This window comes from Alnus glutinosa, chromosome 2, assembly GCF_958979055.1.
Source record: "Alnus glutinosa chromosome 2, dhAlnGlut1.1, whole genome shotgun sequence".
Lineage (NCBI taxonomy): Eukaryota > Viridiplantae > Streptophyta > Magnoliopsida > Fagales > Betulaceae > Alnus > Alnus glutinosa.
Window position 1 is genome coordinate 21384445 of NC_084887.1, and position 17012 is coordinate 21401456.

At 36.0% G+C, this 17012-nt stretch overlaps 2 protein-coding genes across 2 annotated transcripts in view; one reads left to right on the forward strand and one right to left on the reverse strand.

Annotated features, from left to right (window-relative positions):
- Positions 1-2197: 2197 nt before the first annotated feature.
- LOC133860358 (uncharacterized) lies at positions 2198-7555 on the forward strand. The gene is made up of 2 exons (XM_062295981.1): positions 2198-2337; positions 7300-7555. Exons 1-2 carry the CDS (start codon positions 2198-2200, stop codon positions 7553-7555), a joined length of 396 nt encoding a protein of 131 aa, XP_062151965.1.
- Positions 7556-9262: 1707 nt separating this feature from the next.
- LOC133861668 (probable protein S-acyltransferase 19) overlaps positions 9263-17012 on the reverse strand; it is a 30287-nt gene continuing 22537 nt past the window's right edge. The window contains exons 4-9 of the mRNA XM_062297453.1: positions 13239-13307; positions 13066-13137; positions 12854-12982; positions 12656-12736; positions 12190-12390; positions 9263-10605 (exon numbers count right to left, since the gene is read on the reverse strand). Of these exons, the coding sequence (XP_062153437.1) occupies positions 9532-10605; positions 12190-12390; positions 12656-12736; positions 12854-12982; positions 13066-13137; positions 13239-13307 (1626 nt within the window). The 3' untranslated portion in view covers positions 9263-9531. The remainder of the gene's footprint in view (positions 10606-12189; positions 12391-12655; positions 12737-12853; positions 12983-13065; positions 13138-13238; positions 13308-17012) is intronic.

Below are 17012 nucleotides of genomic sequence, written 5' to 3' on the forward strand. Positions count from 1 at the left end.
CTATGGGCCATAAATGGAAGCCAACTGGTCTCCAAGGGATAGCTCAATCGGCTGGGGACACGCATCATGAAGCAAAGGTCACTAGTTCGAATCCCCTCACCCCCTCTTGTGTGGACATGTCAAAAAAAAAAAATAATAGAAGCCAACTGTAAACTAAAATGAGACCAACTATGGGTCTTAAATGTGCCTGAGTCTTTAAAGAGTACCACAAAGGTTGAGCCTGTGTTTTAAACAATACCATAAAAAGATGGATCTAGGTCAACAAAAGACTAACAATAGACTAAATAATCAGCCAACAATGGAAAAAAAAAAAAAAAAAAAAAAAAAAAATCTCGGCAACTTGGCCTTTTTTAATGTATATATTTTTTTTCAACTGAATTTTCTTTCTCTCCTTTTTCGTTTTGTTTTCTTTTTTCTTTTTTCTTTTTCCTTTTTGCATCCTTATACGCGTAAAGCAAACCCTTTCTTTTTTCTCCTCCTTCGCTGAGTCTTTGAGAGAAATCTTCCAAAATGTTGTCTTTTTCTAGGCTGGTTTTGAACAACTACGTCCTCTGATTTGTCACAGTGAGAGCCATGACCGCCGTTTCTGTATCTTCGGAGCTGCAAACTATTGACTATCTAGACGAAGACAATAACATAGAACAAAAAGAAATTCACTGGATCATTGGGATCGAATACTGGCATTATAACCATGAAACAAAAAATAATCAAATAAAAAAATAAAGATAAAGAGGAATAAAGAGAAAGTAGAGACACGAGAGATTTTACGTAGTTCGATCTATGACCTACATCCACACGATAAAATTCAAAGGACTACATTGTTATTCTTATTCTTTTATAAAAATTGTACAATAAAATAACCTATTTATAGTTGAATGAGGCCATAAATACAATAATTACATAATCAATATTTAACCTATGAGCATTAGAAGAGTTACATAATCAATATGAAACATATGAGAATTATAAGAGTAAATAATATATTAACAACAAACATGTATTTCATTAAGTTTTTGAAGTTATCTTTACATTACCTTATCTTAGAATAGTAATAGTTTAATTAAATAAGAAGAGTTATCTTCAACTGTTATACTTTAATTAGCTGAATCTTTTTGGATCCTTATCTTTATCTTTGTCTTTCCATTATATTGTTATTTAAAGACATTCAATTAATAAAGATGTAAGCAGAATTTAATGCATTGCCTTTACAGGATAGTGCAAGTGTCATGGGCACGTTCTGGCAGAAAATTGTCTTGGGATGGGAAGTTGGCAAACTATGTAAACTATATATATATATATATATATATATATATATATATATATATATATATAAAAGAGCAAAAAGTGAGGAGAACCCGTGAATTGGTTAATAGCTTGGGTTGGGCTGAATTTGGTTAAGAATGGGTCCATTCATACTATACCTTATGAGCATGATGCTTTGAAGGGGTGAAGTTTCTTACGGGCATAATCATGGTTAATGTATTTAATTAATAATTGTAGAATTAATGTGCTTAGAAGTTGTAAGTTACGTAATTCAGGTTGATTGTTTGTGGGCATTTATTATTAGTTGGTAGTTGTCCTATGGAAAGTTAGGTCATTTCCGGCAGTTAAAGTTAAAGTAGCTACTCAAAAACTATAAATATTTACTTTAACTACTCTAACAGTTAAAAACACTCCAACAACACTCTTTATTCTACTATTCATTTTCTTAAAATATTGTTTTTTAATCATTTTTTTTTATTTCTCTCTCACTCTCCGGTCTCCCCAACCCGTCGAGAGATAGACGACATCCTCGCCCAGGAGGCGGAGCCCCTTCTAGAAGGCTCAGACCAAAACACCATCTTCATCGTGAGATCTAGAGAAGATGGAGATCGAGAGAGAGAGTGACGGTGGGAGATCGAGAGAAATCGGGAGAATACCCGAGCGACCCGTGAGACCCAGAGGATGATCGGAGGTCCGATCATCGGTGCATGGAACTAGGTGGACGCCGGCGAAGCTGGGGGCGGGATTCTGGTGGCCAGAGAAACGTGGGATGAGGGAGAGAAAACATCGGTTGGTTGCGATGATGATTTTGGTTGTTTTCAGTTGATTTTGGTTGTTCTAAAATATGTGTTTCAGTTGATTTCGGTTTGGGCAATGGTCGTGCCCACATTGCCAGCCCCAATGACAGAGATCTTGGTGTGGCGCTTGGTCGGGGATGGAGGGGCGGCGCTGTGGAGTGACAGAGAGGGAGAGCACCGATTGCATTGGATTCTCGTCAAGGCCGGAACGGAGTCTCTGGCGGCCTATGATGGCGTCGAAGTGGGGGACTCAGGGGGAGACCAACAAAGATGAGAAGTGAGGGAGAGGGAGAGGGAAGCGGGTGAACGAAGAAGGAGAGGGATGCAAGTGGAGGTGGAGTGACAGAGAGGGAGAGGGAGAGAGATAAAATATTAATAAAAAAATCATAAACAGATTAACAGTGAATAGCCAACACTGGCTATTCACTGTTCAATGTTGAAGAGAAAAAGTCATAGTGGCTAATTTGTTGGAAGGGAAAAAATGCTCAAAATAGTCAAATTTGACTATTTTGAAAGATTTAAAGCATCTGCTGGAGATGCTCTTAAGTGTTAGTGGGTCTCAACCGTATAAGTTATCCTATGTTATGGGTAGTGGGTAGTCATTTCAAGCATTTGGTATTGCATTTAGAGGTTGTTAGTATTCTAATGAAATGTATGAGAAGTATTTGCATATAAAGTCGTGAGCTTTTAGACATGTGATAGAGGAGGGATTGACCTCTTAAAGTACCAAATTGTCTTTTATTGCTTTATTGTTTTTTCTGTACAAATTTCATCACCAAATGTACACGCCCATATCAATTGGTATCAAGCCTTGCTACACAAGGGACACTCATCCGTCCCCTGTGAGTCTCTTTTTAATAAAAAAACATTTTTTTTTATTATAAATGGGTGCTGAGGGACGGATGAGTGTCCCCCATCAAGCATTTCCCATTGGTATCATAGTCGCATTCCTGCGACAATGGCCAAAGGTACACATGGTTGCAAGCCTAATCTACCAAATGCAAGAACGAATGGAGAAGGAGCTTTGCTACTACTATGATAAAAGCTATCAGCCAAGCCCTAGGCCTGCCACAAGCCAAGGGGGGTGGCTCAGCCACTCCTCTTCTTTTTTTTCTTTTTTTTTCCCAATTTTTTTTTATTTTTTATTTTTTAAAAAAAAATTATTTTATTAGTTTTAGTTAATTTTTAAAGATTTTTATTTTTTATTTTTTATTTTTTATTTTTTTTATATAGTGCCATGTGTCAACTTCAACAATTAACATGTGGTAGACCGTTAATATTTGGACGAAAAATGTAACAGAAGTACCAAAATAGTTTTTACCCTTAAACTCAGGTACCACCTATGAAACAAATAAAAACTCAAGTACTAAATTTAAAAAAGCTGAAAACTCAGGTACCAATAAAGTATTTAACCTTTATTTTTAAGAAAAACAAAGTAATGTTAAGAGTTGAATCATTTCATTCTATACATGATTATTACCTAAGAAATGCTTATTCCTTGGTCAAAATTAATTAAAAAAACTTGAAATGATAATTACCTTAAAATTGCTTTTGATCTTTAAAAACAGATTTAATGCTATACATACAATTCTATACACGTGTCAGCATGTGATTAGAACCTAAAGTTATAAGCATTTAACACCCTTCAATCACTTACCGGCATGTGATAAGAGCCAAAAGAAATATATGTCTAGAATTTTTTTTCTTAAAAATAAGTTGAAGTTTGGGACATTTGAAATGACATGTGAAATTGTTGGAAATCGTTGGTCTCTTAAATTAAAATCCTTTTAAAGTTTGTCCACCAAAACCATCTAGAGATCAATTCTTCGACAATGTGGTAGAAGTTTAAAGAATGAAATCCAGAGACCTTGTCGTGGATTCTATGTTAAATATTAACAAATGAAAAAGTAAGGATCATAAGGGTATCAATAGTTAGAATTTAAATTAATGATTAAATTCATCACTTCATATTAGCTTAAGTTTTTAAGACAAATGTTGATTTAACATGATATCAAAACAAATGTTCTAAGTTCAAACCATGTCTTCATCATTCACCTTCCATGTCAATTAAATATTTCATGTGTTGGACATCACCCATTAAAAGAGAGTGAGCCTACACGTGAGGGGGGAGTTTGGAATATAAATTAAATAATTAAGTTCATCTCTTCCTATTAGCTTAAACTTTTAAGATATGTGATTGATGCATGAATAGTATAATGTGAAAGTAATTGATGCATGAATAGTACAATGTGTCCCAAATGAAAGTGAACCCACACATGAGGGTGTTTTAGAATATAAAATTCAATGATTAAATTCATACATACCTATCAGTTTAAGATTTTAGGATAAGTGATAGATGCATGAATAGTACAATGTGTCCTAGAGGGGTCCAGTCATAAATAAGTTTGTACGCAAGTTCAATAAGTCCAATATTTGCTTCTTTTATTAGTGACATAATTTTGTATTAGACTAGTTTATGGGGTTCTTCCCAATGATTTGAGTCTTTTTGGATAAGAAAAATCCTCATGTTGATTTTGTATGGTGACTATTTATTTGGGATGTGTTAATTATCATGTTTTATATATCTTGTGTTTGATTGATTAATTATGATAATCTCATAATATTGTTACAATTGTAATAATATTAATTAAATAATTAAATGTATTTTTCTTATAAGTTAAAGTTTTTGGGATAAGTAGTGATTTAACATGGTATTAGAGTCAAAGGTTCTTTGTCTCCGTCAATTCACCTACTATTTTAATTAAATATTCTACGTGTTAGGTCTCACTTATTAAGGAAGAATTTGAACCCACACGTGAGAATGAGTGTTATAAGAATAATGCTACAAATCATATTTTTATCCTATAACTATCTTACAATACTAACATAGCAGTCTCAACTAACGTTAAGAGTGCTAGTTTGATGTTTAGTCATAGCAACTTTCTCTCAAATGTAACTCATTTGTGATTAAAAAGAATCATTATTGAATTGACATAGTTCATCAAAGTTGCACCTCTAAGCTAGGATGTATTGGAAAACCAAAGAAATGTCAAACCGACAGTGTTAATGAAAGTATTGGAAAACGAAAAAATGATACTAAATGAGTACTTATAGTCTTCAAGACAACCAGAAAATTCACTTAAAAAAAAATAATAAATAAATAAAAAAGGCAAGCAGAAAATTCAGTTGGAGACTCATTTCCTCCCCCACATGGCTTGTCTATGGTGATATAACCTTTTGAAAAAGATGGAATACATTATAGTTTAAACCATAAAAAATGACTTGAATAGGCAGAGTGATTGGACCCTGTTAACATCTGTGCTATTGATGAAGTTCATTCCACAGTTGAGAGTGAATTTGCAAAATCAGCCATATATGGAAACCATGAAGATATGGAAAGCCCATCAACTGTTGACAACAGCAACCATATCGTGCTCATCAAAGCAAATTCTTTAGTCAAGCGTGATTCAGAAAAATCAACAACATATGGAAAGCTCATTAAATCTTAACAGCAACCACATGTCGTTGACAGCAACTATAGCTTGTGACACATCGTTGTACTAGACAAGTGACCCACGTGCCCTCTACCGTAGTAGCTCTTCTGAAACTTCTGGACAATTCTTCGATCTACTTGATCTACTCTTGCAATTATGGAACTCCTTTTGTGAAGAAAGGTTTTGTGTGGTTTAACTAAAAAAACTCTAACAAAGAATTAGCATGAATGCTCTAGAATCAAAGAACTGATCTCTTTTAGCATACTAAAGCATAGTCACATAATCTTACAAAAATCGTGCATAGAGAGACCTATTTATAGTCTCAGAAAATTACGTTTACCAGAGCAATTAGGAGACCCAAATAAATAAATTAAAAAAAAAAAAAACATGTGGCAATGTTCGAACGGTAGCAACCCACCGTTCAAATAGAACTAGAGTAAATCAGATCCTTGACGGCGACGTTCAAATACGCAGCGAATGCCCTTCCGAACAGTTAACTCTGGAAGTTATTTGTTCAAACGGGACTCAGAACAGACAACTTTAGAAGTCTTTCAGTTAACGGGTGTTCAAACGACTCAACAAACGTCCTTCTGAATAGAGGTCACTTTGATCCTACTTGTTCGAACCCTCAGCAAATGGCCTACTGAATAGACTTCTCAGTTGCTCCTATGAATTGAGGCTTCATCCATAGAAAATTGAAGTGTTAATAATTTCATATTTTAGTGCAAACCAAATGCCAAAAAATGTTTTCAGTAGAACTTTTTCAGGGTAACAGCTCAACATCAAGAAATTAATAATTTCTTTTTTAATAATAAAAAAAAAAGACGGCTTAAAATGTTTTACATAAAAAATATTTTACATAGGAACAAATGAAGCCTAAATTCTTTTTTCTTTTACCATCCAAAATTCAAATTTAGACCAATAAGACCCTAACGAATTCCAACCTGTCTTTTGATGGAATAGGATTCTTTCCATTTTATTATCATGATTTAAAATTTATACATCTAACAGTGTATATGAAATCAATATTAACATGTATTTTAAAACAGATTTCATACCATTAGATACACCAATTTTACATCCTTTTATCATGAAATAGATTCTTAGCCATTTTTCGTCAGAGTTTCGGTTAGGGTAATGTACAAACAAAGGCCAAGCAAAATATTTCAGAAAAGTATAAAGGCCCGAGCAAGTGGAGGCCCGGGCATAATGATGAAACTACTTTTAACTTTTAAACAGAGAAGGACGTAAGCTGAAAGGTCCCATAACTAATTTCAAATGCTTCATTGGAAAGAGCAAAATGGATAGCTCCTCCTATCACATATTCCCATACCTTGCATTTCTATAATATTTAACAACCTCTATATATACATGTTACATATCCATCTATCTACATCTTCGGCCTTTAAGGATAGATAGATAGACTCATAGAGAGACATGTCAGGGCCATTTGTTAGAGGAACACACACCACCAACTCCATGTTTTCCAAGTAAGGACTTTTTTCTTTTTTCCTTTAAATCTTAATTGGTGAATTTCTTCCACCATTGTCGATGCACACTTTATTAGTATAACCTTTTTCTTCAATCTCTCTCTCTCTCTCTCTCTCTCTCTCTCTATATATATATATATATATATATAACTTTACATATACTTCCCCTGCGTGTGTATGATGAAAAAACAGCATTTTTGGTTTCATTTGAATTTGGCAAAGCATTGCACTCACTGTGTTTCCTTATATAAACAGGCTAATGTTTCGAAAAACGTTTCATAAGAAAAGCTCTTCTCCAGACATGATACGTGACACCATGAAATTGGAAGGTGAGGAAGTGAAGAAGAAGAGCCATGATATAGGACATAGTGACTCGAATTATGTGTGGATTCCCCATGACAGAACAGGAATTTATTACCCAAAAGGTCAAGAGAAAGTGATGGAGGATGTTCCTCCGGCAGCCGTCAAGGACGTCGGGGTTAATTGGTTTTCATACAACGAGGATATATAGTTGTCGTTGTAAGAATATATGATATGGTTTTGAGCCTTTTTATCCTCCCTATGCTTATCGGTCTCAACTCTAGCAATAAGTAGAGCGGTCGGCTATTAACTGATTGGGCGTAGGTCAAGACGGCCGGCCTTGTCTATGTACTCGGTTCCCCCCATTAAAAAGGACAGCTATAGTTGACGAATGAGTTTTTTTTTTTTTATGAGGAATATATTTTGTAGCTGAAATTTTTTCAGGAAAAAAAAAATATATATATATATATATATCTTCCTATATTTGTTTGTAACCCTACAAATGGTTCAAAAAATAGTTTTGGTGCTCGATTCGGTATGGAAAATCGCCAAACACCTTATATTTTCCCATAATATGAGGAGTTGCGAGGAAAAGAAAGAGACAACAAAAATGAGTTATGAAGAAAGAAAATGTGTGAGAATAGAAGACATTCGAGAGCAAAATGTTGGAGTGGTGTTTGACTAATATACACAACTCCTGACATGCACACTCGGCTTGCATTTGGCGTAATTCCCTAATCGACTTTTTTGTAAAAGAGATCCCTAGCATGTTCTTCGCTTTCAGACACTCTGTAATTTACTTTTAACTTTTTTTTAAAATTGTATTTTGATGAGAAATGGATTGCATAAAATGTTGGAGTGGATTGGGAATTTGGTTGATGATTGTAATGTATTATGAAAAATGGAAGAATTATGGAATGATCTCAAGAAAACAGGCTAATTCGAGGTTAGCCCAACGACTCAACAGTAACTGTATTATAGATATTTTTTTTTATGAGATTACAATCCCATACGGGCTTATTTTATAAGAGAAATGATTCATTTTCTCCTTTAATCTTTTTCCTATTCTTTCACTTTTCAAAATCAACATTGGATCTGTAGGGTTTATATAAGTCTCTATTTATGTATATCACGACTCTATTTATAAAGAGACTCGGCCCGACGACTAAAAACAAACAACACTGTTACAACATTTAAAAAAAAAAAAAAAAAAAAAAAAAAAAAAAAAAAAAAAACCTACAGTTACAACAATCTAAGTATCTAACTAATTTGTACAACAGAAAAGGCACACACCACCATTAACAAGTAAAACGCAGCATTTTCTTTTCCTGAGTCAAATTTACGACCACCTTTTACACGAAAAGGGAATTGCATTATTACAAGGACTAGTGGTAAGAAACTCCCAAATTTCTCAGTTGTTAGCTGCTCTTCTTTTACCCTAAGAATCTAATGTAGGAACTTATAAAAAAAAAAAAAAAAAAAAAAAAAAAAAAAAAAAAAAGAATCTAATGTAGGAGAGATTTCTTCCTCTTTTTTTAATTTATTTTTTTTCTTTTTTACAAAGCGATGTGGAAAAACATGAATTTCTGTACCATTTTAATGTTTCAAAACTTATATTATATTAAAGCATAATAGGGCAGCATTTTAGCCTAGAAAAATCCCTAAAAATGTTGCAATAATCACAAAAGCTCAGGACATTTTTATCTGGGTGTACATTTTCATATTAGAAGGATGATAAGAGAGTACTGGGCAAAGTGAATCTTTTTTGAGATTTCCAGGGGCGCCCTGTTTGTGCACTAATTGAAGGATCTTCACAAGCCATGTACCTCCCAATTTCTATATCTTTAAGAAACAACCCAGGTCGGTCAAGTCATTCAAAAATATGATAAAATTATTAGTAAGCAAAACCAGGGCTGCAAACACCGCAAATTGGAAAATAAATAAATCTTGATCAAATTTTCTAAACGCTGTCCATGAAGGACTTGAATCATATTCTTTGGTCATGACTCATAATGTCCAGGGAGATTGCCTTATTTACAAACATCAGCCAACGCCAATGCCTAAAATAAAAAAAGGCTCCACTAAAAGCCCAAAATTCAATTGAGAAAGTGCTTGAACATCACCCAATTTCTAACTCGAGGAAAATCATACATACATTTTGTTAGAAGTTCAATCATAAGCTTAAAGCTACTTTAAACCAGAGCCAGATGGGGCTGGGACAAACACAGGAAGCTGGTTTGATGCTGAGTCCCTTTTAAATCTGGACTCCCGGGGCAAATTAAGGGCCACTCTCTCTTGACCCTCTCTAGAACCTGGACCTCGTTCGTTCTTCAAACTATCCCTCAATGGTACACTCAAAAGCGGACCGCCAAAGAAAATAGAGTCTCCTGTGTACATCAGCTTTTCTGCTTGTGGAACTGGAGCCTTTGCAGCAGAAGACGAAGAAAACTCTTGTGGCGGAAAAACTGGCCTGCTGCTATAACTGTATGTTTCAGCAGTAGAACTTGGCAATCCTATTTGCACGGATGACCTGTTGTTTCTAGCTTCTAAAGCTGATACAGGAACTGATACATATCTCCCGGCTTCTTGGTCCCAAACAACAGATGTCCGTTTAACGTCTCTAAGAAGAGAAGTAGCTGGAGCAGAAAGCAGTAAAGGATCAGTACTTCCCTTCTGCATGATCTTTTCATCAAAGCCCAATGGATGGGATGTTGAGGCGTTCACATTTGGAAAAGCTGGCTTAGAAGTTAATGGACGATCATGAACTAGGCCTGGGAAAGGGGCAGCTGCACTAATACGACCGAAACCGTGACCTTGTGGTAGAGGGCTAAGTGTGACCGCCTCATGAACATGGCTTGGACTGCTGAAGCTGCTCACACTTTGAGTCCCAGTTTCGTACTCATCCCGGCTACCTTGGCTCGGAGCAAAAGAGTTTCTCAATGGAGAAAATCTCTGATCGTTCTTCATCTCTTTATTTGCCAGTGTGTCGGTGCTCACACTGCTTCTGATACTCATGTTGCCACTGGAGCTTAATTCAGGATCTTGTGAACGACGGCTATCAACTGGCCGTAGAACAGAGGATGATGCCCTGGCTTTCGCTGCGGCTCTCATGGCTTCATTAGAATCCAACTTTGCAAGCTTCCAAGCACTAATACGAACAGGCCTTTTGGGTATCTTCTGCCCTCTTTCTGCAATTCCAGTTGCATCTGGATCAACAGTCGATGGAACCATTCCCGGCTCCAACTGAGGTACAACTTCGTCCTATTTTAGCCATGTTTAAAACAAGTACCCACTGATTAGGTAAGAGGCTTCTTTCTAGTATGAAACACTGGGGATTAATTCTTTTGCAAAGAAAAGAAAAACAAAAACATAAAATGCTAGCCAATTGCGGTAATTCTTGCACCCACTTTGACATGCATGATCACAAGGTCATGATTCAAAAACTACCAAGAACTAAAGGGAACAAAAAAATGTTGGAATGGAGAATTGTGAGAATATAACCATCAATAGAAAAATTTCTTTGTATACCTCATCTAGACATTAAGAAACCAAAGTACGAAAGATATTGTTGACTTGTGGCTTGAATTTAAAGGGAGCCATGTGATCTTTTTTCTCTTGTGGTGGGAATGCATTAAATGCACCACTTCTTTTTTTCTTACAACCACATTACCTAACCAACATAAGCTATCAGACTTTGTAAGACCTAGTCGTACTTATGTTGACATAGTTTTACTTGTCTCCCCTTGTCAACCTAGAGACATAACCAACTTATGTCTCTTTTGGTGAGCGAGTGAAAAGAGAGCCCTTTTTCTCCTCTATTGGTAGCTCCGCATGAGTATAGTTATTGTGGAGTGCATAATGAAAGTTTTCAGAGACATAGAAAAGTGCAGCCAAATATCTTGTCTTCTAGAGGTGCTGCACAAAGAGAGTTTATGAATGTGAAGAGAAGCCACACAAGAGTAAGAACAAGAAAAAGAGAGAGTTTTGAGTTGCCGCACATGAAGAGTTTACTGGCTTGAGTAGCAATCTCCTTCCATTCTCATACTCAAAAGAATTGTGTAAAGAAAAAATTGTCTTTGTTTTGTGCGAGAGTAAGGTGTAGGTAAATTGGGTTTTGGGTTTGAGTTCTTTTTTCTTCACCACTATTCTGTACTGCATCTTTGGTTAGTGAATTTCTTCATAATCGCCTCAACCCATGAATGTATCTCACATCGAGGGAACCACATAAATTCTTATGTTCTTGTGTATGATTGTTTTGTGTTATTTACTGTAGTCGTGATTTATTGCACAATAAGTGGTATTAGAGCCAATATTTGATGTTCAGACCAATAATTATCGTAAATACGGCAAGTACCAATTATGAAGAGAAAAAGTTCAATGTTATGCCAAGAACAACTTCCCCCTCAAGGATGAAAGATCTTCTGATTCAATCAGGAGTTTACAATGCCTTATTGGGATAGGCGAAAAAACCCTAGAAGATGGACAATGACGAGTGTCAGGAGATGGATGCCAAAGCTGCTATCATTTTGGTTTCCTTTTCACTTCACCACTTCCATATGAATTATTAAATCAGGAAAAACTTCTTCCTTTTCTTTTATTTTTCCTTTTTCTTTTTCCTTTTTTCCCTTGTTATTTTTTTCCTTTAACATCAGATGATATCCAGCAGGGCTGAACAACCAAACTGTTCCACCCACAATCAGTGATTTATCTTTTGTTCAGTAATATAGGGATGAAATTTTGTGAACTATAGGTCAAAAATATATTTTGGGAGCCTAAATAATTCAATTTGATTGGATCCTTTCCTGTCTCGAAATTATAGAACTCAAAAAATAAAGTAGTAAGTACCTGATAGTCCACAAATACCCTAGGAGGTGTACACCATGCCCCCTTGTATTGCAGACCCAAGGAACTACCACCACTCAAAGCAGTTGTAGCAGAGCCTGATGGGGAGTAGATTATATTAGGCAGTTCCTCGTCAACAGATGCTCCTGCATGTGCCTCACTCATGGCTCTCATTGCCACAACAAATTCATAGGTTGTAATACCCTAATTTAACATTAAAAAATAAATAAATAAATAATAATAAGGATAAGGAAAACATTTATATTGCTAAAGAAATTTGCTCCCTTAGCCAATATTTGCCTATGCTCTCTTTTCTACAATTGGTTAATAGCTAAAATGGAAGAAAACTTACAATTAGCATTCTGACCCAAATTATAGTTATTGCCAAATATTAAAATCTCTTTCTCAAAGCTCTTATGACTGTACCCTGGAAGACAAACATAATATAGAAAACCTCTCGGGCACTAACCTTTCTTATCAAAATTATGTGGAAAAAGAATAGTTCACCCAAAGGTATACATGCCAGCATGGAAACTACAGTACATACAGCCTACATAAACGAGTTCAAGTGTTAGCATAAGGATTCTTGTTAAAGTGATATATTCAAACTGTTCTAGAACAATAAATAAATTAGATTTGGTCCATAGCATGTTTGATAAGAGTGTACCACAACTGTTGCAAATGGGGGACGAGTGAAACCATTTCCAAGTCTATCAATAATTTCAGTCTCCATGCTTTTCTTATTAACAAAGCAACGCACTAGAACAGCAGTACCAACTCCAGATTCAATAACGAGCTGAACCACAGAGAGGGATTGGGAGTCATTAGTGACCAAAAAAATGCCTTCTTTCCAAATGGTTAATTAAGTGCAATACATACCCAAACAAGACTAATGGCCATGAGAGTAATAAAAGTCACATAATTTTTGTGCCCCACACAATTGTTAAGCCACTGCATCCATACAATAAATAGATGTTAGTCTAAAAAAACTTATCAGATTACAGTTGTAAGATGTGCTTGTACAGAGCACTTGGAGCAATATGAAGATATACCCGGCAGTGGTGATCAAAACCATCCACACATTTGTCACAACTTCTACAGTGTTTGCTGAATTTGCGAACCTGCAGCAAGAAAGCATCTATGGTTAATAAACAAAACCAGATTGTTAAGATTTGTTTCCTCAAAGGCTCTAAACCGCATACAGCCAATTCTTGGAGAAACGGCTATGTGCTTATTTTGCACCAGAGCTTGTCGTGTGTTTACCCTGGCCAGAAACAAAAAGATTGGATCTCTTTTCAGGAGAAATCTATCCCAAAAGAAATTCAGCAGATGTGGGGTCCTTGGTAGCACACAAGTGACGGAAAGATTGGCACATATATTACATATGACATGACAAACTAGACTTCAGAATCCAGGAAAAGTAAGAGATATAAGCCATCTTTTATATCAAAGAGCATGGTGACCTAAGATCTGCAGACAAGTTGAATTACCAAATCTGTTGAGGAGAGAAACCAAAATACTAGGGATATTAATATTAGAAGTCTCTCTTGTATACCCCCTGTATACTTGATTGCGCTTTGCGTTTTTCTAATAAAATTCTCTTCTTACTTATCAAAAAAAAATTAATATTAGAATTTAGAAGCGATAGATTATTACTTATCTTCAAAGCTTAAGCTGATAAAGAATAGTAAATTTAATCATCTAATTAAAATTTTATCACTCCCCTTCACGTATGGACCTAGACTCCCCCTCAATAAGTGGGATCCAGCGCGTTGAATATTTAACTTAGGTGGGAAGTACAATATGGAGTTAAAGTTCAAACTCAAGATTATTAGTCTAATGCTACAATAAATAACCGATTATCTTAAAAACTTAAGCTAATGGAAGTGGTAAATTTAATTATTTGATTAATATTCTAACAAAAAGAACAGAGTGTATCGTAAATTTAATCAAAATTAGTAAGAGAAACAATGGTAGCATGGAAAAATAAGGATTGTGGACTCGAGCAATTGCCATTTCATGAGGCAAGATACTTGATAACCATCTACATGAAAAGGTGAATTCTCCTTACTGGAAGTAAGAAATAATTAAGGGACCAATGAAGATAGCATAATAATAAATGCACTATAGTATCATTAAGATAACCGCTAAAATGATATTGAAGTTCACTGAAGAAGACATACCCTACTCCAGTGTCACCTATATACTCCCAAAACCTTTACTTTCCATAACATCATCATAGTACGCCAGCCCATAATCATTCGCCTTTTCCAACAACTCTTACAGCTAGGCAACCAGATATGAACTTTAAAATCACCTCAGCACACTACTTAGCTATTCCAATGGAGCTGAAAGGAACGATGCTGCCAGTTTTTTTTTTTTTAAAATAAATAATAATAATTCTATTGAAAGAAAAGGGCAAAGCCCTCATACACAAAAAGGCTATCATGTGAAGCTAACACGGCTAGTTACATTACAATAGCCAAATCCAAAAGAGCCAAAAACCATAAAGGCTACTACATCTAAAAAACAAATGAAATCTACCATATTCTCTGAGTCAGAATTAGGAACATTTACAAAAACCCAATCCAAAAGAGATCTTAGAAAGGAGGATTTCTGAAAAAGCACATTGGATGCACTATCCTTAAAGAGACGTCGATTCCTTTCTCCCCAAATGCTCCACATTAAGAGATCAAGAATAACTTTCCAAATTGTCTCTTTGGGGTGTCCCCGCCCTAGAAATTTCTAGCAATGAAGAAGCTCTAGGATGTTACTAGGGATGACCCAAAAAACCCTGAAAATGTTAAGAACCAAGTGCCAGAGATCAACAATATACTCCCAGTGAATAAGAAGATGATTAATAGTTTCCTCATTCTTTTTACAAAGGCAACACCAATTAGCTAGATGGAAACCCTGCCTTCTAAGGTTATCCGTCGTGAGGATTCTACCCATTGCTGCTGTCTATAAGAAGAAAGCAATGTGAGGAGGGGCCTTGACCTTCCAATACTTTTCCAAGGGAATGAACTATGCTCACCTGAATGTAACATATTATAATAGCTCTTCACTGCAAAGTCATTGCTGATAGATGGAGTCCACAACATACTATCCACTTCTCCCAAATGAGTATTCAAGGAGTATAATAGATTGGGAAAGGAGTCTAGAGATTCTAGTTCCCAATCATGGGTTGCCTTAATGAAGCTTGGATTCCAAAGGCTTGGGAAACTGGAAAGGTCCAAGTAGTTTGACACTAAGGCTCCTTGTTACGGGCTATGGAATAGAATTCTGAAAAATAATACTTAAGAGCCCCTTCTCCCCACCACACGGCAAGCCAAAAGCGAAGCAGGAACTGTCGCCAACCTTGTAGGAAGCAAAGTTGGAAAAAGATCTCCAACTGTTAGTAATATTCCTCTAAAGACTCACCCCGTAAGGTCCTCGTGCTTCCTCTAAACACTAACCCCCTCTCAAAATCCCGTACTTCATAACAATTACCTGTCTCCATAAAGAATTCTCCTCATGCCCGAATCTCCAAAGCCATTTACCAAGGAGAGCTTTGTTGAACAGCATTATTTTCCTCAGTTCTTGGGTAAATATAATCTTCCGAGGTTCTTTTCCCATAGTTTGGGAAAGATTTTCCTGAGAGTTTTCATGTTAAATGGGCCTATATAACAATGCAGATGTATAACCAATATAAAGAGAATTTGTCATGGATTCAGCATCAAACTTTCAATGGAATGAGTAGCTTACTGAGAGTATATGTAGCTATCAAAGTTAGATAGTCTCTTTTCCTTGACTCTGTTTGACTAAAAGAACTAGTCAACTTCGTCGGAGCATACGAATACTTGGATGAGCTTTGAACTGAATTTTAACTAGGGAGATCATACTTTTTTATAAGTAAGAGAAAATTCAATAAAACGCAAAAAGCAATCAAGTACACATGTAATATACAAGTACGGCCACTAAGAAGAAGAAGAAAACAATACAAGAAAATCATTAAAACTAATCACTAAGGGGGCAAGGAACGCAGCCGTCCAAGAGTACAAAGAATAAAAGAAAAAAGAAATGAGCTCCTCAATGATTCTTTCTTTGTCCTCGAACTGTCTATCGTTGCATTCCCTCCACAAGCACCATATAAGGTAACAAGGAACCATTTTCCACACAACCACACTCCGAGTGTGACCACTTGTCCACCAGCAAGCGAAAAGATCAACCACCCAACGAGGCATAACCCAAGAAAGGCTGAATCGGCTAAAAATACCATTCCAAAGAACGCAAGTGGCATCACAATGAAGAAGAAGATGATCCACAAAAGATGATCCACAGACTCCCCATTCTTTTTGCACATACAACATCTATCAATCACAATGACCTGCCTCTTTCTGAGATTGTCCAAAGTAAAGATCTTCCCTAACGCTGCCGCCCAAGCGAAAAATGCCACTTTCAAGGGAACCTTGGTACGCCAAATACTTTTCCAAGGGAAATGACTTGTCTCCTTAAAGGCAAGAGCCTTATAGAAAGATCTAACATCAAACTTACCTTTACGAGAAGGAGACCACCAAATCTTATCTTCCCCATCACGATCAAGACTAATGGAATACAATAAGGTAAAGAAAGAAGTCAAGACGTCCACCTCCCAATCGTGTGCCGCTCGAATAAATCTGACATCCCACTGAAAAGATCCACTCTCCAGAATCAAATGAGCTGCCACGAACGAATTCTTGTCGCAAGCTATGTCATACAAACCTGGGAAAGCTTCCTTGAGGGGCATCTCTCTGCACCACACATTATCCCAGAATCTGATCCTAGATCCATTGCCCAAAATAAATCTG

What these genes read in the sequence shown, in the direction of transcription:
- LOC133860358 (XM_062295981.1), top strand. Translation starts at nt 2,198, where the DNA reads ATGGAGGGGCGGCGCTGTGGAGTGACAGAGAGGGAGAGCACCGATTGC. An exon ending in GAGACCAACAAAGATGAGAA is followed by an intron (nt 2,338 to 7,299) that starts GTGAGGGAGAGG and finishes TTATATAAACAG; the next exon opens with GCTAATGTTTCGAAAAACGT.